This window comes from Typopeltis vanoorti, chromosome 6 (assembly GCF_054136105.1).
Source record: "Typopeltis vanoorti isolate ZY-2024b chromosome 6, IOZ_Tvanoo_1.0, whole genome shotgun sequence".
In the NCBI taxonomy this organism is placed as follows: Eukaryota; Metazoa; Arthropoda; class Arachnida; order Uropygi; family Thelyphonidae; genus Typopeltis; species Typopeltis vanoorti.
In genome coordinates, this window is record NC_143554.1 from 129,254,759 (window position 1) to 129,280,444 (window position 25,686).

The 25,686-nt window shown below is 37.3% G+C and overlaps 1 protein-coding gene across 6 annotated transcripts in view; it reads right to left on the reverse strand.

The window, feature by feature from the left end:
- The window catches only part of LOC150105935 (ATP-dependent DNA helicase Q1-like), a 180,693-nt gene that overhangs the window by 129,874 nt on the left and 25,133 nt on the right, over positions 1–25,686 (reverse strand). For all 6 annotated transcript variants that reach the window (XM_090393701.1, XM_090393703.1, XM_090393698.1 and 3 more), the window contains exons 4-5: positions 25,438–25,608; positions 4,987–5,166 (exon numbers count right to left, since the gene is read on the reverse strand). In XM_090393701.1, the coding sequence (XP_090249827.1) occupies positions 4,987–5,166; positions 25,438–25,608 (351 nt within the window). The remainder of the gene's footprint in view (positions 1–4,986; positions 5,167–25,437; positions 25,609–25,686) is intronic.

Consider the following 25,686-nt stretch of genomic DNA (forward strand, 5'->3'; position numbering starts at 1 on the left):
ATGGGTACCTTTCCTGCAGCCAGACTTTCACTGAAAAGCCAGGTCAATGGAGCTGAGTTCTTTAGCATGTTCTGTCAAAACCAGTGGTGAAATACTATCCAGTCCCACAGCTTTACTGACATCCAGGGTACTCAGTATTTGGAACACACTCTCCTCTTGCACCTCTAAACCACCCTATCCCCTTTAGCATTAAAACTTACTTCTCCAGGTTGAAGAATACTCCAATAAAGTGTTTATTAAACAACTCCACTATGTCTTCTATATCAATCATTCTATTCCCATTTTTATCCCACAATGTCATTATTATTAATATTCACTACTATTATTCGCTGTGTCTGCTGCATTCTCCATAACACTTTCACAACCTTACCTTATATCCTTAATATCAGTCACAATAGGTAATCTTTCCTTTACTGTATATAGAAAATCCATTCACACAAACAGATACATTCAAACTCTCCCACAATATGGATTTATTAAAACTCTAACCAGTAGAGCCCACAATCTTTGTTTCAGTGAAACCTCCCTTTCAACCAAACTTAACCACATACACACCTTCCTGTCCAATGGCTATGATTACAGAATTAAAATAATCAGTTCCTCCAAAATTCCCTTGCCATCTCTTCAGAAGGATTTAAGAAATGCCATCACCATCCCCAACATCCACAATTACTCCCTAGATCAAGAATATCTTTTTCTTCCATTTTCATGTCACCTTTATCATCTCTAACTCCTTTTACAGCACTCTTTCCTACATTTCTAAGCTTCTTCAACAACCTTCCAGAATATCTTACCACCTTCTTGATATTTATTTTCCATGTTCTTACCAAAGTCCTCTCATGACTTTTGCTTAGCTAGTTTTAAACAGTATTTAGCTTTCTTACATTTGTCTCTGTATTCTCTAGGAGCACAAGCTGATTTATTTGCCAGGAACTTTTGATGCTTTCTTGTTTTCCTTCACTGCCTCTTTAACTTCCTCTGTCCACCATGGAGTTCTGATTTTTCTATCCTTGCAGACAACCTCACCATATGCCTCTCTGGCTGAATCAATCAAGGTTTTCTTCAAAGCTTGCCTGAATCCAAGGTTTGGTTCCTGTTCTCAAACCCTTTCATTTTTTCTTCAATTCACATCTGAGATCTGCTCAACTTTTATTCTCTTTAAAACTTTCTTACACGTAATTCTTTTCATATAATTCAATTTTATCCTACTCAAGACTAAATAGTGATCACTTCACTTCCTGCACCGTGGAGAAAACATCACTATCAACAATAACATAGTCAATGAGAATTGTCTTATTCCTTGCCTCTTCTCTCCATGTAAATTTGTGTACATTTTTATGTTGGAACATGGTGTTAGTAATAACCAGTCAATGTCCTGAGCAGAAATCCAACAGGTATTTGCCATTATTATTAGCTTTGCTCTTTTCTTCAAATTTTCCCAAAATATTTTTGAATGTCTGACAATCATTTCCTACTCTGCTATTGAGATCCCCAACAAGGACCAATTTTCCCTTTTTCGCTGTCAGTTGTTTCTCTAGAGCCTCAAAATATTCCTCCACTTCTACCTTAGTAGAACCTTCTGTGTGAATTGCAGTCCGTTACTAATTGAGACTCCCTGCCATTCAAGAAGATTAGCCTCGTATTTTGTGTTGAATACTATGGCTACTTCTTCTTTTCCTTGTTTGTCATTTCCTGAATATAACATTTTGTATTTATTGCTCAGAAAGATCTCACCAGTTTTGGTCTTTTTTGTTTCAGTCACCCCTATTATGTCGATCTGGTACTTATCTAATTCTTCAGCTAGCTCCATTTCTTTCCCATTCAGTCTTCTTATGTTGATAGTACCGATCTTTAACTCTGGTGATGTTGAGTTAGGGTTTGTTTTCAGATTTGTTCCAGTAGCTGACTTTTCGCTGTTCGCCCTGGTTCCCTGGCGAAAACAACGGGGGCCTTGTTTAATCGGGCGACGCCCCAGCCGGCATGAAATTTTGTCATGTCGTACCATCATTTTTTTATTTTGGTTTAACCAATAAGAATGCAATTTGGTCGGCTAAATCCCAAATTGCCAGCCCATCCTCGTTCGTTCAGTATCCAAGTAGATACCCAACAGGGTGCACCATGAGAAGGTGAGGATTGGACATTAGGTCAGAAGCCCTGGTCGGTTCTCCGCATTCCTTTAAAGGCTATGTGGAGGTCTCCTCTCAGTTATACAGCTTTGACCCTTAAGCATCTGTTTCCTTAATTTACCAGTTTCCTCCTCAGCAACTGAAGGGATCTCTTTTGTTCTGTGAAGTTTGCATCTGTGTAAAATGATATTATTAAATCCAACATGTGTCACTTTAACTACATACTGTGTAAGGCAGCATCTCTGAGTAGTCAATAAATCAATCTCCTTACCCACACATTATTTCCTGCTGCCAATCAATGCTTCTATATAGTTAGTCACTCTTTATCACCTTTCTGTCACTTACCAGTCTCATCCATTTCAACATAACTCTTCTGATGATCTCTACTGACATCATCAGACAAGTTGTCTCCCCTGCATGTGGCTATAACTATAATTTCTATTCCTGTGAGTATATCAACCTTTGTTAACCACACTTACTGACACCAACGATTTGTAGACTAACTAATTTTTTATCAAGGCCACAAACTCTGCATCTTAATGCACAAAACCTCTTGCAATGGTATATAAACACAGTAGCTTTCTCCCTGGTCTGCTTTCCTCCCCAAACTTGTCTTGACTGATGATCTCTTCTGACATTATCAGACAAGTTGTCTCCCCTCCATGTGGCTATAACTATAATTTCTATTCCTGTGAGTATATCAACCTTTGTTAACCACACTCACTGACACCAATGATTTGCAGACCAACTAATTTTTTATCAAGGCCACAAACTCTGCATCTTAATGCACAATACCTCTTGCAACAGTGTATAAGCACAGTAGCTTTCTCCCTGGTCTGCTTTCCCCCCCACAATTCTTCATCCCATCATTTGACTTTGTTGCTCCTATTGAAGTCATCCCTGCCTGTATGCATCCTTATCTTGCATTCCCTCATTATTTAACCTGCACCAATCTTGGTAGCTTAAACTCATAGTGCCACCATCTAATTTTTATCCAGTTTCATGCTACCACCCTCACTTGAATGCAGACCATCTCTAACATATAGCTTTCTAAGCTTTAAATTTATCCCATGCATCCATGCACTCAAGGCTTCTCTTCATACATATCCTAGCTATCATACTATTCATAATTCTTGTAGATAGGCTTATATGTTGGTAATACATGACTATTAAATTACTTGAGGAATTTACAATGTATACTGGAATACTAATTAAAAGAAACTTTAATAAATACCTCCTATATTTCGGCAATGTCACATTGCTATCTTCATGGGAACATACAACAATGACACGTGCACACAGGCATTACTAAAAGCAAATGTAGCAGAAGAGAGAAAACTACTGTTGTTCCTAGAATCCTAAAGGTGCCTCCTAGCAGGCTATATTGGGTTGTCTTGGCTGTTCGGTTGAAGTTCTCAAGATACAAGCTTCCCAAATTTGGGGCAGCCTCATGCACCCAAATTTGTTGAGGGTTTGGAAAGTTTTTTTAGAGCTGAGGCTGATTCCATGAACTGATTTCATATCTAAATTTGCTATTCTTATGTTGATAGTACCGATCTTTAACTCTGGTGATATTGAGTTGGCGTGTGCTTTCAGATTTGTTCCAGTAGCTAACTTTTCGCTGTTCGCCCTGGTTCCCTGGCAAAAACAATGAGGGCCTTGTTTAACCGGGCGATGCCCGGGCCGGCATGAAATTTTGTCATGTTGTACCATCATTTTGTATTTTGGTTTAAGCCAATAGGAATACAATTTGGTCAGCTAAATCCCAAATTGTCAGCCCATACTTGTTTGTTCAATATCCAGGTAGATACCCGGATATTGTTAAATATGCACATCACAGAAAAAACATTAGAGGTGAACAAGCAAAAAAAAAAAGTAGTACAAGAAATATAATAACCAAGTGAAAGTTTCATTTAATTTTAATTTAATTTCAGTGAAATTAAATTTGTCACTTTTAATTAGAAGAGGAAATGAGTTGGGGAAAGACACCCAAAGAACATCATAATTTATGATAAGCCCACTGTCCTTTATTATGGTATTATCTGTTCATGTTGACAGGATAAAACTGCTTGCTAGAGTCATCATTTGACCGGATCAAAATGTCTCAAATCAAATGCATTTCTTTTCATTTTAGCACTATCCAAAATGCTATTACTTTTCCATTTAAAAGAACTCGGGATTACTCACATTTTTGGTCAAATGTCACAACAAAATTTTTAAAAATATCATTACAGATGCAAATAAAACTGAAATTTTGGTTATAACTTCAGATGGTCATAAGGTGGAGAGTATACCTGCGTATGCACACATATATATGTTACTTTAACATATATATGTGTGCATATATATGTTAAAGTAACCAAGAAATTTTATATACTTTAAAAATAGGTTTTAATCCTATTTTCCCAAGTAAGCAAAGTTTGCGCCTGAAGTATTTTGAGGTCTCAGGCAACTCGTGGTAAAGGTGGATTAAGCTCTGATCACTTGCCTTAGTATCTCCCATAATGCAAAGCGCATCTCCTTGCAGACATGTATGATGCTATGCATTAAGGGAAGTCATTACTCAGACTGGTTTCGACCTTTACTGAGGTCTCTTCAGTGGGAGCCAGACCCTGAGGTGGTGATACCAGGTTGAAGTAATGCAGAACTTATATTTACCTGAACTGGTCAAAATGAAGACCTGAAAATACTTCAGGCGCAAACTTAGCATACTTGCTTGTTTACTTACTTGGGAAAATAGGATTAAAACCAAATTTATAAAATTTCTTGGTTATTTTAACGTATAGTATACCCAAGGTAAAAAACTTTCTACATACATATAGATATATATATATATATATATTAGATTAACATGAAATACCTGGTAACAGCAATGCAGGAAGTTGAAAACAAAGACTTTTCCCTCCTCCTGTTGGCATTATCAGAATGCAGTCTTGACCTAAAAATACAGCATTCATGGCAGGCAGCTGATAAGGTCTTAGCTGATGAATTTTGAAAACACATTCCAATTTTTCTTGCAATTTTTTGGACCACTCATAGTCTAAAATGAAATAGTATTTTAAGGCAGAATTAATGCCACTCTGGAACACTAACTAGTTTTCATAAGAATGAATTTCAAAACATCGATATAAGTTGCAAATTTCAAGGTGCATAATGAATTCATAATGATTGAAAGAAACAATTCTGATTGGGAGGCTTCTTTCTTTTTCCCAGATTCTCTATGGCAAAACTTTGCAATATTTGCAAGGGAATTTGCCACTAAGAATCAGTAATAAATACCTGTTCAATACTTTAGAAGTATTTACCATTGATTCTCAGTGGCAAATTAAAATTCGTATAACCAGGACTCCAGAAATCCTCCTGCCACAGGTGAGTAAACCATTGTCAAGTTATTCCAGATTTCAAAATAAAACTTCTGGATCCAAAATCCTTAATGAGAACACTACAGCATTCTCTTTTAAAGAATCGCTGGAACAGTTGAAATTTTAGTTGCAGATTTTTCTAAAAGTCATAACATAAGCCAATCATCTTCTCTTTCTTCTCTCTTTTTATTTCCTTTAAGGTTTAGAACTTTTCTTTCTATATGAGACTGTTCATTATTTTCTAGTAATTAAAAACTCAACCTGCTGTAACTTACCCCCTCCCAACAGTTGTTCTGTCATCATTGTCATAACAAAACAATTGTTAACTTTTTCTTTCTATATAAAAGACTTCATAAATATCTACTTTTGATTTCGAAAAAATCTTCAAACTCAAAAGCAAAATAATTATTTCAAAATTATTTCTCTCACAGCAATATTATAGGACTCTTTTCACTCCATGCATGCTCCACTATGCAACACACTTCCAGTTTTAGTTTCAGTCATGAAGCGAGAAAAATGTGCAGCCACTGTAACTAAAACATTGCACGTTTTAGTTACAGCACTTTACTTGAAAATGATAAATATGCACTTGAAGTGTGCAAGAAAATATGTAGGTTTTTCATATGCTTTAAATAAAATTGCAATTATCATTTCCAATAAATATTACTCAAATCAATAAATTCACATTATGTTCAATATTAACCTAACATGTATATATAGTACGTGTGCATTATGTATAAGGCAATTTATTCTCTTTTTTAAAAAAATAATTGTACTTTTCTTACAATATAATTTCATTAATAAACGCAAAAATTAAAATCAGCACAATCTATTTAAATGGTGCAATATATCCTATATATCTTATTCTTCGAAAACCATTAGGTATGCAATTGTAATATAGTATTGTCCTAAGCTTAGTCACACAGTTCACAACATGCATGAATATTTTACATAATGCACATTCTGTTTGATGCTGTTATATATATTATAACATATATATTATATACACGAGGACTGTTCAATAAGTAATAAGACTAATTTTTTCTGTTACGAAACCACTCATCACAATATTAATTTCTGTGGAATAAAGAAATGTTGCTGTCTGTATTAACAAAAGAGGTTGATAGATGGCATATACGGGCCGATGTGCCAGAGTGTCATGTGACTAAACGCAAGCTTGTTTCGGCACGCCTACAATCCGCGACCAGTCGCCGAAATGGAGGCGTCCTTAGAACAGCATTATGCAATTAAATTTTGTGTGCGTTTGCAAAAATCGACATTGGACACTTTTAACATGATATGCGAAGCTTTCCACGATGAAGCAATGTTGAGGGCAAGTGTTTTTCGCTGGCATAAAACTTTTAAGGAAGGAAGGCAAAATGCGGAAGATCTTGAACGTGAGGGAAGACCTTCAACGTCCATCACAGAGATAATGATCAACACAGCAGCGATTATCATCAAGGAGGATTGTAGAATTACAGTATGCCAGCTGCATGTTGTCCTGAATATTTCTGTGGGAAGTGTTCACTCAATCATGGCTGAACATTTGGGACTGAAACGTGTTTGCGCCTGATGAATTCCCAAACTCTTGACACCAGAGCAAATGCAGCATCAAGTGGATTTGTGCACAGAAGGGAAAGAAAGACTGGAACAAGAAAGCGACAACTTCTTAAAACGCATCATTACAGCAGATGAAGCTTGGTTGTATCACTATGACCCTAGAATGAAACAACAAAGCAGTGAATGGAAGCATCCGTCTTCGCCTACCCCCAAGAAAGCAAAAACTGTAAAATCGGCTGGTCAAGTTATGACCATAACGTTTTTTGACTACGAAGGCATTGTTTACCAGCTTGCTGTAGAACCCGGGAATACAGTAAATGGCTCATACTATGCGGATGTTTTACGGACAATGGTACGGACAGCACGTCAAAAATAAGCATCCATTGCTGAAGAATGGCCACCATGATAATGCAAGGCCACATATTGCTGGTGGTATAGTGGACATTTTGCAGAAGAACAACATAAATATCCTACCACACCCTCCATACAGTCCTGATCTCGCACTGTGCGATTTCTGGCTGTTTCCTCAGCTCAAGAAACCATTAAGAGGCCGCCATTTCGAAAGCAACAAAGCATGTGTAAAAGCTGCGGAGGCGGTTTTGAAAGAACTCTCAAAAAACGGACTTTCACATGCGTTTAAGAAGTGTACGCAACATTGGGACAAATGCATTGCGTCTCACGGTAGTTACTTCAAAAAAGACCATGTAAATGATGACGATTAAAGGTAATCTGTTTTCTGTATAAATATAGTCATAACTTATTGAACAGCCTCTGTATATATAAAAATTATCTTGGAAAGACAATCCAGACTGGATCATGTGAATGAGTGCATTGTGGAAAGTGAGTCTGGCTCTCATACATACATATACATACATTTTCAAGGTCCACCTTTCCTAATTGGGTTGTGGGGGCAACAGCTGCAAGAGGAACTTCCAATGGTCACGATCCTCTGCCACAAAGGTCAGGTGTTCTGGTGGGATTCCCAAACGTGTCCACCCAAGGTTTTGGATATAATCTATCCAACGAGTCCTTGGCCTTCCACCCTCTGGCTTGGCAAAGAGGGCCTGCTGAGGGAGCCTCTCTTGTGGCATTCTGACCAGGTGTCCGTACCAACATAACTGTGATCTCTCAACACGGAGAAGCAGCGGTTGAGTATTGAGGGTTTCCCGAATTGCAGAGCTTCTGACTCTATCGAGTCTTGTCAGCCCCACAACCCCTCGAAGGAACCTCATTTCAGCCACTTGGATTCGTGTCTGCATTCTTTCGGTCATTACCCAACTCTCATGACCATAGGTGAGGATGGGGACATAGACTGTATTGAAGACAGCCAGCTTTGCCTTCTGGCTTAACTCCCGCTTCAATACTTCCGAACGGCCAAGTTCCTGCAAATATGAGATTGCTAAGCCAATTCGAGTATCTAGCTCTACGTCCCATTTTCCATCATTCGTGAATATGGACCCAAGGTATTTAAACTTCTCCACCTGCTTCATTGAGACTCCACTTACATGTAGAGTGCACTGGGATGGTTGTCTTGAGATCACAAATGTTTCAGTTTCGGCCCCACTGATCTTCATTCTGGCGTCTGCACAAACAGCTACAAACCTATCCAGGGTCCGCTGGAAGTCATCTGTGGACGAGATAAGCAGAACTAGGTCATCTGCAAAAAAGCAGATGTCCAATACTACATCCATCTTCCAATTCTGACACACTCACTGCCTTGGCTGTGCCTATCAATCCAGTCCATAAATATTATGAAAAGTAGGGGTGACAGAACACACCCTTGGCAGAGGCCAATGGAGACTGTGAAACATTCAGACTTTGTGCTGTTTACCCTGACACAAAACTCTGGACATTCATACAGGGACTTGATGGCAGCTAATAGTTGGCCATCCACTCCATACTCCTGTACTACTTACCAAAGCTTATCCTGTGGAACCCGGTCATATGCCTTCTCCAAGTCCACAAAACACGTGTAGACATTCTTGGCATATTCCCAAGATTTCTCAAAGACTTGCTTAAAGTGAAGATTTGGTCAGTTGTGCTTCTATCAGGAGGAAAGCCACATTGTTCTTCCTGGAACTTTGACTCAACTATGCTCCTGCGCTGTCTTTCCAAGCACTTTCCCAGGCAGGCTGAGCAGAGAGACACCATGATAGTTACTGCAATCCTTCTGATTTCCCTTCTTGAAGACTGGTATTATTATGACTGTCTGCCATTGCTTTGGTGCTCGCCTAAATATCCAAGCAGCCTGACACACTCGAGTCAGCCAGAGAACACCGTCTCGATTTAAGACTAACATTTCGGGCCGAATTTCATCATTGCAAGTAGCCTTACCCGATTTCAGCGATTTTATTGCTAAATGGACCTCTTCTGCTGTGAGACTAGTCATTGCCCTGATCTGCACCTCTTGGATGTTTACAACTGCTGGGCCACCCGAGTTAAGAAGGCTCTCAAAGTATTCCCCTCCATCTGTGGAGGATATCCTTCTCGGTTGTTAAAAGTGCACCATCAGAGGCCTTAATTGCCCTTGCTGTGTACGATTTCCTCCCTCAAAGGCGGCAGATGGTCTGCCAGAATACTTTGCTTGCATTTGCATAGGATGAGTCTAATCTTTCTCCACAGGATTCCCAAGCGTTCTGCTTTGCTGTCTTTACTGCCTCAGCATACTGCAAACGCATCTCAGGTGACCTGACCCTAAGCTATATTAGGTAGGACTCCTTTTTGCCCGGACAGTTTTTTGGACTTCTTGGTTCCACCAAGGTGTCCTTTTCTCACTGCCCGTTGCCATGCCAAGCCGCTTTCTGCCACAGCATGAGAGTGCAGAGGCAGTGACAGCTATTCTGAACATCTTACACTCCTCCTCAACATCTGCAGTATGCTTGGGAATCTCTTTGAACCTGGAGGAAATGTCGTCTGCAAAATTCTTCCTCACAGCCTCATTTTCCAATGCCTCCCATTTCACGCAGTATAGCTGCTTAGGCCTACCAGCATTGATGGTAGCATTTGGTTTCTGAAGCCGTAAAGTGCACACAACAAGGTGGTGGTCAGTTGACAGTTCTGCCCCTCTTGTCACACGAACGTCCAACACTGAGGAAAATAGGTCTGCTGAGACTATAAAGAAGTCAATCAGAGACCTTTGTTCTAGTGTATCCCTGTACCAGGTATACTTATGGATTTCTCGGTGCTGGAAGAAGGTATTCATTATGGACAAGCTGTTAGTACAGCAGAAGTCCAATAATTTCAACCCATTCGTGTTAAGGTCAGGGGTGCCGTTCCTCTCAACCACACCCCTCCATGTCTGGTCATCTGTTCCAACATGTGCATTGAAGTCACCCATTAGCAGGACTGATTCCATGTCTATCACCCTGTCAAAAGCTGTATCCACTTCCTCTAGGAAGGCAGAGTATTCTGACTCCAGATTAGGTGCATAGGATTGCACCACAGCCAGATCATGGTTTTTCATCTGAAGCCTTAACACACATACCTGTACCCCCAATGGGATCCACTCAGCAATACAGTCTGACAGCTGGGGGCTTGTGAGTATCCCCACACCTGCCTGAGCAGACATTGTTGGGCTCACACCAGAGTAGTAGAGCTTCCACCCCTTATCCAGGTCGACAGTTCCAGAGCCTCTCCTCTTGGTCGAAGAAAGCCTGACTAAGTCTAGCCAGTAGAGCTTGGCTTCCTCGACCAGTTTCAACTCCTTACCTGTCAGAGAGAAGATGTTCCAGTTGCCTAAAGCCATAGTCTCTTGCCATTGCCATTTCTGTCCTTTTGCAGAACCATTTCTTTGTGCTTCCCCTAAACACCTCCCCAAACGGGTAGCGAGCCTATTGATAGCAGAATGCTGAGGAGTGGTGTCTAAGGGAGACTGTAACATATTTTTCGAACGGGTCCCTCTGCTTAAAACCCCGAACGCGTCCCTTGGTAACCCGTGCGACGTACGATGCGGTATGAACACTTTTTGATGGCCTGATCATGTTACAGTGTTTGATAATGTCCTGTTAGCACAAGATGAAATGACACAGCAAAATAGGAAAGATTCCCCTCGAATACTCTAATAGCAATTGGGGGAAGGAGCAAGAAGAGAAGAAAGAAAGAAGCAAGAGAGGAAGAGGCGGTACCAGTCTACAGATAATATAACAGATGTATATTACATCTCGGAGGACCCTGTAACCTCTAGAGCATGCGTCCCCTGGGTGGTGGGTAGGGGAGCCCACCAGATATGGCAGGGTGGTCTGAATATGTGGAATAAGGACTTGTGGACCAACAGGGGGCTATCATCTTGATAGCAAGGGAAGTGGCTTTCCCATGGTCCCCCTAGCTGGGTCTATTCTCTCTCTTCCTCTTCTTTGAGGTAGGCCCCCTTGCTCTTTAACCTTTCCTATATGGCATTCCTCGCCCAACTCTTGTATCCCACGACCCTAATGCTATTAGAGTAATCGAGGGCTATGGGTCATTCCGTTTCTATCTCTACTCTATCTCTATGTCTTCTCTTTAAAAATCTCTCCTACCACTTAAGGCAAGCTTGAAGGCCTCAAGATGGCAGCCCCATCACCAAGCTAGACTGCAGATGGCCAGTAACCCTCTCAGTCAAAATTTTAACCCACTAAAACGACTCATGAAAATAGTAAATAGACAGACTTTTTTAGTAACGAACCGGCTTGGGATAAGGATTCGAGAAGAAAATTACTGAAAACAAAAAAAAAAGCAGAAATACACCTATTGGACCTGGAATGTGAGAAGTATCCACCATAAAATCATAGAACTGGACCAAGCACTAGAAGAAAGAAATGTAAAAATAGCAGTAATTACAGAATATAAAAAAAAAAGCAGAGAGGAACAGACGAAACTGAAAATTATATCTATATATACAGTGGGATAAAAGCAGAAGAGAGAGCTAAATCTGGTATAATGATCTTTCTACATAAATCCATTAAAACTTTTAGAGTGATAGAATAATAGAAATGAGAATTAAAATAGACAGAGACTATATAACAGTAACTGGAACTTATGCACCTGAAGAAGGAAAAGGGAAGGACTCAGAAAACTTCTACATCCAACACAGTACAAAGTAGGTAATGGTGAGATAGTAAAAATGGTGAGAGCATATCAGAAGTGTATGAATCAAAAGCAAGATAACTAATGGTGAATGTTTGTGGAGGAAAAAAAGGAACAAAAATGTGAGTGAACAAAGCATGAAAGGATAAAAATGCAAGTCAGAAGAAACATGGCATGAAAGATGAGAGTGAACAATGAGGAGGGGAAAAGTGATGAAACAGTCTCTCTTACAAGAAAAAAAGCATGAAACAGAGTGAACGAAGAAGTGTTCAGCAAAGCAGGAAAAGAGAGAGAGAGAAGAGTGAGAATAAGGAGTAGGCAGAGTATTAACAAAAAAATGAGAGTAAAGAGACAATACTGTATAGTGATTTCATGATTATGGGTATGTGCTTGGTAAGTGCATAATGAAATTTTGCTTTCCTAGTGCAAAATAAGCAATGTTGTCAGATTTCAAAAAAAAGAGAAAATAAAAAAGTGAATAATTTTGGTGGAAACTGATTTAAAAGGTGAAAAAATATGGAATCTGAGAAGATAAGGAGTTACTGGAAGAAGTTAAAAAGATTAACAGAGTAGTCTGCCTTATCAAGGTATGACAGGAGCAAAAGAAAAAAGCTATGATTGCAAATAAGTCAACATGTAAGAGGATTTTTAGAATAGAATTAATCTGATTTGTAGAATAGAGTTAATCTGATAGACAAAAGGAAGATTTCGCTCTTTCTATGATGTCAGAGACTTCGGTTTGATTTCTTATTCACGTATTCCATTCATGATCCAGTCTTGTGATACCAAACATACTTCTTTCCATCCTAAATTTTGTTCTTAATTTTGAATTTTCTTTACATTTAGTGAACCATGTTCCAGAGTCATAAGTGTATAGAAGAAGAAAATATTGATTAAAACTTTTTTTTTCAAGTATAATGGTAACTAGCCTTTCAATACTGATTGTAATTTTCAAAATGCTTTATACCCATGCATTATCTTCTTCTTCTTCCTTTTACCTTGTGGTGTCGAGGGTTTTCTATTCATTTATCCGCAACCGTAAACAAGGATAAGGTAGTTAGTCCTATGCCTCCTGGTGTATCCTATGTCTGTAGAGGCATTGAGGCCAGTTTGTCTGCTTGCAGGATGAAAAATCCCATATAAATTGGAGAGAAAAACCCTGCAGTCCACGCCCAAGAACTTGGCTATCTCTGAGAAAGATCCGTCAGCGATGGGAATCGAACCCAGGATACTCCTTTTCCAGGCATATGGTTGTGAAGAGCATAGCCACTTAGTTAACCACGCGGACTCCCATGCATGCACTGTACGTCTTTCAATTTCTTCCATGATAGTTTACTCCACTGATATCCACTGCCTCAAGTATATGTAATGATCCACTTGTTCAATTCAATCATTATTGATTTATTATGAAAGAAAGTAGCATTAAAGCTAATATTAGAATTGGAGATATCAAACAACCTTTTGCTTTGCATGATGTGCATGTCACTACCTACAGTCATCTAAATCAGAATTACTATTCCTAACAGAACCCCCCTAACTGGTAACTTCAACAACGACTGCCCAAATTATACATTGCATGGTTTCTTTCCACAAGGATGGCACTTGTGCATTCATCAGAAGTGACATCCCATGTCCCTAGCTGTGACCCCAAAATTTAGGGCCAATTTATGTGCCCCAAACAGCCCCCGGTTCATTCTAGCCAGCTTCGGGAAAAGTGCAAGCAAAGCCCTTCTCGTGTCAGAGCCTGCATAACACTACATATCTGCTTTCCCCCCTCCCACCACACACAACCACTATTTAATCTGCTTTGGGTTCATAGCACCTCTGCTAAACCAATCTGTTGTTTCATTTGTTATTTCTATCACTCTCCAAACTCTGGTAACCAGTATGACCTCTTCAACTATCTATCTCTAAAGCTTGATTTCTTGCAGTCACCCTAATAGTGAGGTCCTGTTCAAATCAAATAACAGAAATCATCCTCACAGGAATGAAGGCCTTCATCATCTAAGCTAATATTAGAATTGGAGATATCAAACAGCTATTTGCTTTGCATGATGTGCATGTCACCACCTACAGTCATCTAACCCATAATTACTATTCCTAACAGAACCCCCCCCCCAACTGGTAACCTCAACAACGACTGCCCAAATTATGCATTGCATGGTTTCTTTCCACAAGGATGGCACTTGTGCATTCATCAGAAGTGACATCCCATGTCCCTAGCTGTGACCCCAAAAATTTTAGAGCCAATTTAAGTGCCCCAAACAGCCCCTGGTTCATTCTAGCTAGCTTCGGGAAAAGTGCAAGTAAAGCCCTTCTCATGTCAGAGCCTGCATAACACTACATATCTGCTTTCCCCCCTCCCACCACACACAAACACTATTTAATTTGCTTTGGTTCATAGCGCCTCTGCTAAACCAATCTGTTGTTTCATTTGTTATCTCTATCACTCTCCAAACTCTGGTAACCAGTATGACCTCTTCAACTATCTATCTCTAAAGCTTGATTTCCTGCAGTCACCCTAATAGTGAGGTCCTGTTCAAATCAAATAACAGAAATCATCCTCACAGGAATGAAGGTCTTCATCTCCCTCACACCCAAAATCCCCAGTTACCATTCAAGCCTTGGTTCTCAAAAAAGAAAGAAACTTAGCATACCACAAGTAGCTAAAGACCAAAACTCCAACTACTCACTCTGCCTATATTCCAGCTTGCAACAGATGTGAAAGAACCGTTGACATGTCCAAATAAGATTTTGGAAAAGCTATGTGATGCAAACTCACCTCCTGTTCAAATCATTCTGGTCCCTTGCTAAGGCCACTGGGTGCAACTTCTGTCCACCCACATTTCCACTACTCTGAGGTTGCCATGGTACATACAAATGGTACCATGGCAACCTCAGCAAAAGTCAAGGCTGACTTACTGGCATCACTCTTTTCATCCAATCCTTACACTGATGACCAGGGCAAAGTTCCTCCCACTTTACCAAGAACTGCTTGCTCCATGTCTCCCAGTCTTCTGAAGAATCCTAAATAACCTGAATGAAAACAAGGCATCCATCCAGAGGATATCCTACCATGTTAAAAGCTTGTACCCCAGATTTCTCTCTTCTCTGGGTTTGAAAAATTCACTTATTTGCTCATCTGTGATTAAAATATCAAAAGAGTGTTTTGATTTCATGTCATGTTTCATGTTATATAAATATATCTTATTTACTTTACTTATCGAATATACTGGGTAATGCTAGTCATTCAATACCTGTTTCGCAATTATCACTGATTTTGTCTTAATAGAATTGTCCGATTGCTCTCATCTCTGTTCTCTCTGGAACTGCAGAGATCATCAACAGCCAATTTTCTGCACAACCTAGAGAACTAACAACTAATCAGTGACTAGCATAATGGATTACTGGTCACTGATTAGTGACCAGCAATCTCGATCCACAGCCAATTCACAGCCTTCATCACCCATCTCTGGACTCAAGCTATGTAATAATTCGGAGAAATTTGTGGCTACTTTCAGCATTTCAAAAGCATTTGATTGGATTTGGCACAGGGGCCTACTTAGCAAATTACCATTCTATCCTCTGCAACTGCTTTGCCAACGTCTCACTGGTTGTTCACTACAACTCATGGTGGATTGTCTCCTCTCCTCACAGATGATAGTACACTACTCACCTTTTTTTTCACATGACAAATTTTATAGTATGCAACTGCTAGAATTCTCAAGTCTACCATGATTGATGTCATGAATTCTGATCCTCTAGTTATATCTGGGAGGGGGGAGAACCTCGTAAACTTCAAATGCTACCAAAACTGTCTGATCTTTTGCAAGAAAAAGCTCATATCCCCTCTTCTAACTTTCAATAATACCATGATATCCAAAAATGATGTGTCTGGATATTATATAATGACATTAACATAATTCCACTTACAGTTAATAACTATGAATGATTCACTAAATGCCTTATGGCATCTAGCAAAAGACATCCCCAGAAACAGTGGCGGATTTAGGCATTAAGGGGCCCCGAGGTGTTTGCGATTTTCGGGACCCTTTAAATTATTAAGTTACAAACAATTAATTTTAATTTTTTTAAAAAATATTTTATGTATAATTGCACAATGCATACACATACATACATAACAATAATTACTTCACAACAAAAATTATAAAATGTTTTGTATACATATAATTTTGAAAATAGGCAGGTAACTTTAATTGTATATTACATATTTTACATATTATATGTACAATTCGATAATATTATAATCACATTCAGGTACAGTCTGTATTTTGTACATAAGTATTTCATAAAATTATACTGGCACATTTCTACTTTTTGCAGCAGCAAATTTGTCAATTAATAAATCAAATTCCAATTCTTGTAATACAGAATTTTCAATAAACGTCAGTGACAAATTTGATAGTCGATCTTGACCCAATGAATTTCTTAAATAATTCTTGACATGCATAAGGATGGAAAAAGATCTTTCTGCAGAAGCATTACAAATAGGCATTGTTAAAAAATTTTTTAGTAGTGTTTCTACATTTGGAAAAGCTGATTGCAATCTGTTAATGATTGTTTTGTACATTTGAAATGGACATGTGATTTTTTTCTTCTTTTATATATTTTAAGAAATGATGTACTTCGTCATTGAAATAGCTAATTTCAATATCATTCTTATATATATTTCCCAATTTAGAAATGCAATCGTTTATGTCATTCTTTATATGGGTTCTTTACTCATATCGTGATCAAAAAATAACTGAAAATGACTTAACACATTAGAATATATATTAATTTTGGTAGAAAGTTCGGTACTCAATCTATCACAAATCATATTATGAGTTTCTGCGATGGATAAGTTGCGACCTGTTAGAATTGTCTCATTCGTGTTATTTGATGCTGTATTTAATTCATCAAAATGTCTTTTTTGTTTCTTTATTTGGTTTATTTCATAATTTGTTTCATCAGTTAATAGATTTGCTTGTCGTTCTATGGTTTCAAAATCATTTCGTACATCCATTATAAAATTATACAAAGATTTTAAAAGTTTTGCACATTGCAACAAATGTATTTGAACTTCTTGAAGCAAAAGACTTGTAATATTTATTTATTCTTTGCAATAATCTATCCCATAATATTGTTAACACTACAATTTCGTATTTATTGAAATATTTTGACAATGTTTTGGCTTGCAATCTATTATCTGGTTTTTCAAGTTCATTTTCACCTATTTTAATAAGAACAGTTTTAATATGTTTATAATTTAATCGCAAAGCAGATACGGCATCAGCTCATGATGACCATCTTGTGTTGCTGATTCTTTTAATATGTTTGGAATTTGTATCGGCAAAACTGTCTGTAAGTAAATTCCATCGTTGCGTAGATTTAGAAAAAAATTATATACGTTCTGTACGAAATCGAAATAATAAACAGAACAGCCTTTAAAGAAGCTTCTGCAGCAGAGTTTCCAATAATGTTAAGTGTGTGAGTGGAACATGGAATGAAAATTGCTGATTCATTCAACATCTTAATTCTTGCTTGTAGACCATTATATTTGCCGTATTGTCGTATGTTTGGTCACAACAATTTTTTATATCTAAATATAGAGCATTTAAATTGTTAAAAACGAGTTCCTCTAAATTTTTTGCATAATGGTTATTTAATTGCAGAAAACCAAAAAACCGTTCCAGCACATCTCCTTTACTATTTACATAACTCAATATAAAAGTTAACTGGTCTATATGGCTCACATCGGGTGTGAAATCGACGATCAACAAATAATACAGAGCTTCTCTAACTTCCAAAATTAATTTCTCCTTTACTTCAGTCCCCATTAAAGCAATAAATTCATCACATATTGTATGAGATAACTAATTAACCTTCCCACTTCCGATATTATCATATCTTGTTAAATGATTTTTAATAAACTTAAACTGTGATAAATATTCTTTACAAGTTATAAAATTTTCTCTTTTGTTAACACCACCAACACTTTCATCTTCTCTCTGCACCCGAAATCCTAAACTCAAACTTGCTAACAACTTGACTGTGGCTACAATTCTTTTTAAAACATCTTGCCAATATTTTTGTTCAATATTAATCTGATTAATCAAATGAGAATCAATACGTCCAGTTATCGACAATCTTTTTTTTTAAATCAACATTGAGGAAATATGTTCTTTAGAGCATTTATGTTCTTTCAATGTGCGTTTAAGATTTTTCTAATCATTGTATCCTGTACTAAATTTAGTAATAGAACGTGCAAAAAGTTTGCAAACATAGCAGTAAATCATTTTGCTACTTTCTGAAAAAATAAGCCATTCTCGATATTCTTTTGTGCCATTTGCTTTTTCACAGTAAAAATGAACACTTGAAATATTTCTGTAGTACGTCTGATTTCTGTCATTATATTCAACTTTTAAAGATGCTATGTCTCCGATATTGCACGGTTTATTATTTATAAAGTAATTTACCATTTTCTCCGATATTTTGCACAGCCATAAAGCGATATCTTTTGGAAAATTATCTGAGTCTGGTTGTTTACATTGATCTGCATCAGCACCTAGTTCTTTTTCTTCTTCGGCATTTTCCTCTGTATCTTGCACATCTCATTCAAGTTCAGCACTTTCGGTTGTTTCGTCATATTTGGCACCTTCTTCTTCCTTCGCAGAAAATTCTGCGAAGGAAGAAGTTTGCTATTCAGCGAATTTCTATTCGCTGAATAGAAAAAAAATAATAGAAGTTGAGCGGTTTCTATTATGTGATAATTTTTTAGACTATCTTCTTCTTTTTTGTCTCGTTCATCACATTTTGGTTGAAAATCTTCGTTGTTCTGAAATTCAGATGAAGATGAAGTCAAAAAAACCTCCACGGAGTTTTTTGAGAGAGCGATAATTTTTCTTTTTCCTTTCATCGTTTTCTTTTTTCTGCCCCGGACAAGTAGGTTCATTTCATGGCTAAAATATTAAATATGCATATATATTCAAAACAATTATTTTATAATTACAATTACAACAACCGAACCACAACAAATGATAAAGAATACTGAAGGTTACAAGAATTTCATTGGTTCCTTAACCGTTTATACTGCCTTTATTTGAAGTGGTCGATTTGGAAAACAAAAATGAAAATAGAATTTATTTTATTATAGAGTTACAATTGAACAACAGTACAGACAGTAGTTCCAAGAATTAAGACAAAATTGAAACAAAATGGAATATTAGTTTTTCAAATTTTTACTTAAAAAAAAAATATATAGTGTGGGCCGGGACCCCCTAGCCTTGCGGGGCCTGAGGCGGCAGCCTCCTCTGCCTGTGCCTAAATACGCCACTGCCCAGAGGATTCAGAAAGACCTACACACCATGGTGGTCACCTGAAAGTAGTATTCTTCTGGCAAAATATGAACAATAGAACTATCCAGACATTGCTTTTGTTCTATTAAGTTCCTTGGATGAAGGCAGAAAAGCTCACTGGCATGAGGAAATGTACAACCTCAACTTTACAAACAAGAACAGAGGAAAAGCTTGGTCTCTTTTGACTAAGAAGTATTAGCACTCCAAATAGAACTAAAGAAAAAGTAATCCCAAATGGTATTGCAAAAATCTTAGCACAAAAAGCTAAACCCAAAATTCCTGCAGATATCAAAAAAGAGATCCTTCACAAAAAAGTTTTCTCATCATTCCTACATCTACAGCAAACTCCAATCTAGTAACTCCAGATGAAATCGATGCAGCCCTCAAACTAACCAAAAGTAGTAAAGCTCCTGTGTTAATGGCATCCTTCCAGATTTTCTTACTCACCTTGAACTCATCATCAGTTTCCTGATATGTATCCCAGCGTGTTCAGGTTGCTATGACAGTATTACATGATTAAGTTTACATCATTATTAATCTCCTAACAACAATTTTCCTCCAAAATCAGTCAATCTATTACTTGTGAACACCCTAATATTTTCATATCTAACATTTTGTGCTGCTAAAGCACTTTTGAGTGAATCAATCCACCTAGCCCTTGGTCTTCCTCTGGGTCTCTTTCCTATCATCTTGGCATCAAATACCTGTTTTGCTAACCTTTCTTCACCCATTCTATTTAAGTGGCCACATACCACTCTAGATTAGCTCTGCTGACACATTCTTGAATCTAATAATGTCAAGTTCCTTTCTAATATCTTCATTTTTAATATGATTCTGCCGTTGATGCCATCAGTTCACTCCCCTAATTTTTCTCAGAACCACTCACATCTCATCTTCACCTAGGAGCAAAAATCGGGCTGCCTAATTTCTTCTCCTCAATAATGAATGACCAAAACTTGACACGAATCAAAGATAATAATCTTGCTGAAACCTAACAAGTCAACAGATGACCCTAACATTTACAGTCCTACAGCATTACTCTGCACTCCTTACAAAGATTTTGAAAGGATTATCCTTTCTAGGATTTCGCCAAAAATAAAATCTATCTTACTCAATGAACAGGCTGGATTTAGACCTACCATCAGAAATAACATCGACCTTAACATACAACAGGATACTTCCCCATCTCAAGCTCATCACCTTATCTCCAGATCTCCCATCTGGCTTGTGGAAATACCCAGTTGATGGCCCTCAGGAACTGGTGGAAAAGACCTTGGATTAAACAAAGTACTCGATCATAACTTCAAATGTCACACCTCCAGGATTCAATCTATCTCAACACCTCTGGAGTTAACTACACAGATTTAGGGCTGGATGAGGATACTGTGCCTGCTTACTACACGTGTGAAATTTCAATCACCCTTTTGCATGTATGGCACTGTGCAGACTATGCATCATATTACTGATGACTGCCCCCATGCTCTCTGTCTCTGGAGTCCTTGGAAATTTGCACTTACTCTCAAATAGAACCATCAGTTGGTCAGTTGAATATCAATCTGTATATTGTTTTGCTCATTAATTTCTTGTATTTGTACCCATATGTTAAATAAATAAATTCTAAACATTCAGATTTCCCTTCTTGGTCAGACCTACACTTTCAGCCTTTTGTGGCACAACTACATTTCGGTCATAGTTTCTGCAGCTGCCAAAAAACTTTGTGTACTCATTCACTCAAGACACTACATCACACCTTTATAGCTATTAACGATATATAAATCCTAAATCCACCCAACCATTGAATACTGTTCACACATTTGATGTGGTGTATCAAAATCCTCACTACGAATGCTTGATGCTATCCAGAAGAAGGCAATTTGGTTAATTAATGATCCTCCTCTCTCTCTCTCCCTCACACACAGATCCACTTCTTTCCCTTTCCCATAGATGTTCAGTTTTGACCTTATGCCTGCTCTACTGAATTGCCCACTATGATTTCTCCACTTTCCTCTACAAAAACAACAGCTACTGCTAACCAACTTCCTATAGTATATTTAGTACTAGTATAGTATATTTGTATTGTCGGTGGGCTAAAGAATTTTTTTCTATGTTTATCAATTTCATGTGTTTTTTATTTATTTTTACATACTCTAGAAATCCTGCACTAGAAATTGAACTTTTTCAAGTCACTTCAGGACTCCAATAAGTGGAGTAGTGTTCTCACACCAGGCGATGAAATTCATCTCACACCTAAAGATAATCACAAACATCCATGTTCACAATGGGATTCAAACCCAATATCACCTGTTGGTTGTAGAATGGGTATGCTAACCACTTGGCCAACCAGGCCAGCAGATATGTCTACATTATCCTGCAAAAACAGAATGTAGACAATTTGCTGCTTAATTAACAAAGTTAAGCAAGCAGCAAATTTTTAATCAGCTTTAAGTAAGTAAATTTCTTTGTTAAGTAAGCAGCATAATGGTGATAATGTTGTGATGGCTTTGGACATACTGCAGGACTTTGTTGCAACAAATATAGAAATGTAGCTATATAAAGTTAGTTAATTACGTGAATAAGAAGCAAATAAGGAGGCAGCAAAGTTTCCCCTTGAAACCTGGGCTTTTCGTCCCACAACACAGCAAACTGACCAGAAGAACATACACATATATGGACATAACGCACTGGTCTCAGCTAGTTGCTTTGGCCATACATACAAAACAAACAAACAAGAATTATACAAAAGGCATTTTCTGTCTAATTTAAGCAAATACAACTGCTACAGTTGGCCGAGTGGTTAGCATACCCATTCTACAACCAACAGGTGATATTAGGTTTGAATCCCATTGTGAACATGGATGTTTGTGATTATCTTTAGGTGGGAGATGATTTCATCGCCTGGTGTGAGACCACCACCCCACTTATTGGAGCCCTGAAGTGACTTGAAAAAGTTCCATGTTTGGTTTCTAGAGCAGGATTTCTGGAGTATATAAAAAATAAATAAGAAACCAAATAGATGGCAACACTATCAGCAAGAGATTTTTTTCTAAGTTGGTACATCTGTCATAAGCATCCATATGAAATTGCAGTTCATTCTATCAAGTAGTTTGTTTCAGACGGCTGAAGCAAAAGTGTTGTCTGTATCCCTTGAAGTGGATAAAATTGAGTATTGTGTGGTTATAAAATTCTTTGTAAAAGAAGGTTTAATGCCAAAAGAAATTCATTTGAAGATCATAAATGTTTATGGGCACTATTCTCCTTCATTTTCGATAATTAAGAAATGGGCTGTCATTTTTAAACGTGGCCATACCAGCCTTGAAGATGATCCACATGAAGGATGTCCAAAAAGTGTAACAACACCAGAAATCATTGATCTAGTGCATCATATGGTATTGGATGACTGGCGATTCGAAGTGCATGAAATTGCCAAGACTATAGGCATTTCAAAAGAATATGTAGGATATATTTTGCATGAAGAATTGCAAATGAAAATGCTTTGTGCAAGATGGGTGCAGAGCTTGTTCACAGCAGATCAAAAACGCACTTGCATGAAAGTCTCTGAAGAGTGCTTGGAGCGTTTTAACAAGAATAAAACTCATTTTGTGAGTCGATTTATTACTGTGGATGAGACTTGGATTCACCATTACACGCTAGAATACAAACAAAAGTCAAAACAGTGGACAGAAGCTGGTTGTTTCTGTGCACTGTTTCTGTCTTTCAAACATCACTGGAATAAATGTACAGGTATCACTCGATTAACGCGGTTAATTAATCCCTCGACGTTACCGCATATATCAAAATCAGGTTAATCAAATCTAATAATCCATGGTAAAAAGAACAATTCGTCCCTGATCGATTACTGTACTAATAGTTCGTTTTATGCGGTACTCTTTTAGGAAAGATAAAAAATGAATGCAAAGTAAATGTTTAAGAAATATTTGTACCTACATTAGTTACTGCAATTTTTTTTAATCAAAAGAAGTTATAAAGTCGGAACAGTTTTAGTTTTTTTCTTATCGGCATAAATTCTACGATAACAAGCAAAATGACTCTCCAGACCTTGGCAAACAAGCATTCTTCAATTAACATCTGGATCCATATCCATTACTTGCTGCTTAAGCGATTCTAAACTGCAAAATATTCCATCCAGTTCTTTGACTGTTATTTCCTTTGGAACTTCAACTTCACATTCCATTTGTTCGTTGTCTTCATATGTATGTTGTTCAATTTCAAGAAGATCATTTGAAATCTTTTGAATTTGAATCCAATAATTCTTTAACATATTCTGCATCAACACCATCAAAACCGAGGTCTTCACCAATTGCAACAATTTCTTTGACTACGTTGTTCACAGGATTTTGAAAACAACCTAAGTCATTAGTGCATTCTGGCAGAAGGTTTTTCCAAACAGCTTTCATGCAACTAGAAGCACTTGCTTCCACAAGTCATGAATGTTCTCAATTGCGTGTTTAATGTTAAATTTTTTTCAAAATTCATGGAACGTAATCGCATTTTCTCCCATTGTTGTTTCTACTGCCTTTGAGAATGTCGTTTTAAGAAAATAGGCCTTGAAAGTTGCAATGATGCCCATGTCCATGTCCATGGGTTGTAGCAATGATGTTGTATTTGGTGGGAAAAATAAAACTTTCACATTCTCACACAGATCATTAAGAGAATTTGGATGACCACGAGGCTAGCAGCCTCGTGGCATGAGCATGATTTTGCGTGATAAATGTAAAGGCGCGTTAATCAAAACTCTTGCCGAAAATATCAAGAGATTGCTGCAATTAATTTCGCCACAATAATCAAATCTGCGTTAAGCAAAATCACGTTAAGCAAGGGATACCTGTATTAGTCTTAAGAGAGATTATGTTGAAAAATAAAAATAATTTTGAAATTATAAATTCGTGTTTTCCTTGTTAGGCAGACAACTTTTCAGGCAACACCCTTGTATAATCCTATGTTGCGAATCAACATAATTCCTTTCCTAATAGTAAAAGCTTTTTCTCTATTGGAGATATATATCCCTAAAAAATAACATCAAATTAATTATTCTGTATCATAACAAATAGGAAAATTTTTAACCATCCGTCACATAAACAGTAGGTTTATAAGTGTCATAAAAAAAAAGTAGTGAATCATGGATACTCCCAAACTATACATCAGTGAAGTATAGATGCTCAGACGTGAATCTCATGTCTGAGCATCTATACTTCACTTTTTATTCCTAAAATTAGGAATAAAAAAATTATATAAAAAAAAAAATATGCAGAATAAAGAGGCATATACAGACTATGGAGTCCACTTCAAATTATGTGATACAATGAACTAACAGAGTTCAAATTAAGTGGAATTTATTAGGGAAATTATTATATAACATAATTATTACATAACACCTCAATGGACTTCAAGAACTCATCATGAAGACTACCACCTTCCACAGTCTAATATCACATGATACATTGAATTATCAGAGTTCAAATTGTATATTTAAAATAAAAGTGAATAATTCTGCATGAATCACCAGTCACGATGAAGTAAAATGAAATTACTAGTATTAGTAGAATTACATGCCACCTTGATAGAGTCCAAGAACTGATCACGGAGTTCGCTCTGCACTACAATCCACTATCCAACATCACTTGATCAGTGATCTATTTTTCAACCTGATTATACTAAAAGAACAAAAAAATTACTGAATAAGATAGTTTTAGATGATTACGAGAATTAAAACAATTCTCTTATCAGACTTATCCACAAGCTGATAAGAGAACTGTTACTACTTCTGCACTTATTTCTCTCCAACCCCTTATAGATTATGTGATAGATTGTAATAACAGTTCTCTTCTCAGAGTCATGCAAAAACCAACAACAGAACTGTTACTACTTTTGCTCTCATATTACTCTGAGGACAGGAAATTCCATCATCTCTCCTGTGTGAGACTGATATAAATATAAAACTTATTAAACTACCTGTCTTTCCCCAGTCTAACTTTGCTAATGCTTCTGAAGATTGCTGTTGAATTTTCAGTTTCAACTCTTCTTTCTTGTCTTCCAGCTCCCTTTGTTTACATAGCAGGTTATTAATAATTCCCTGCACTCGAGTCAGTTCTTTTTCAACAGCTGCCAGTTCTTGCTCTGCATCTGAATATAAACAATTTACAGACCATGAAATATGACAACAACACTATTATAGAAATATCCAGAATTAAAAAAAATAAG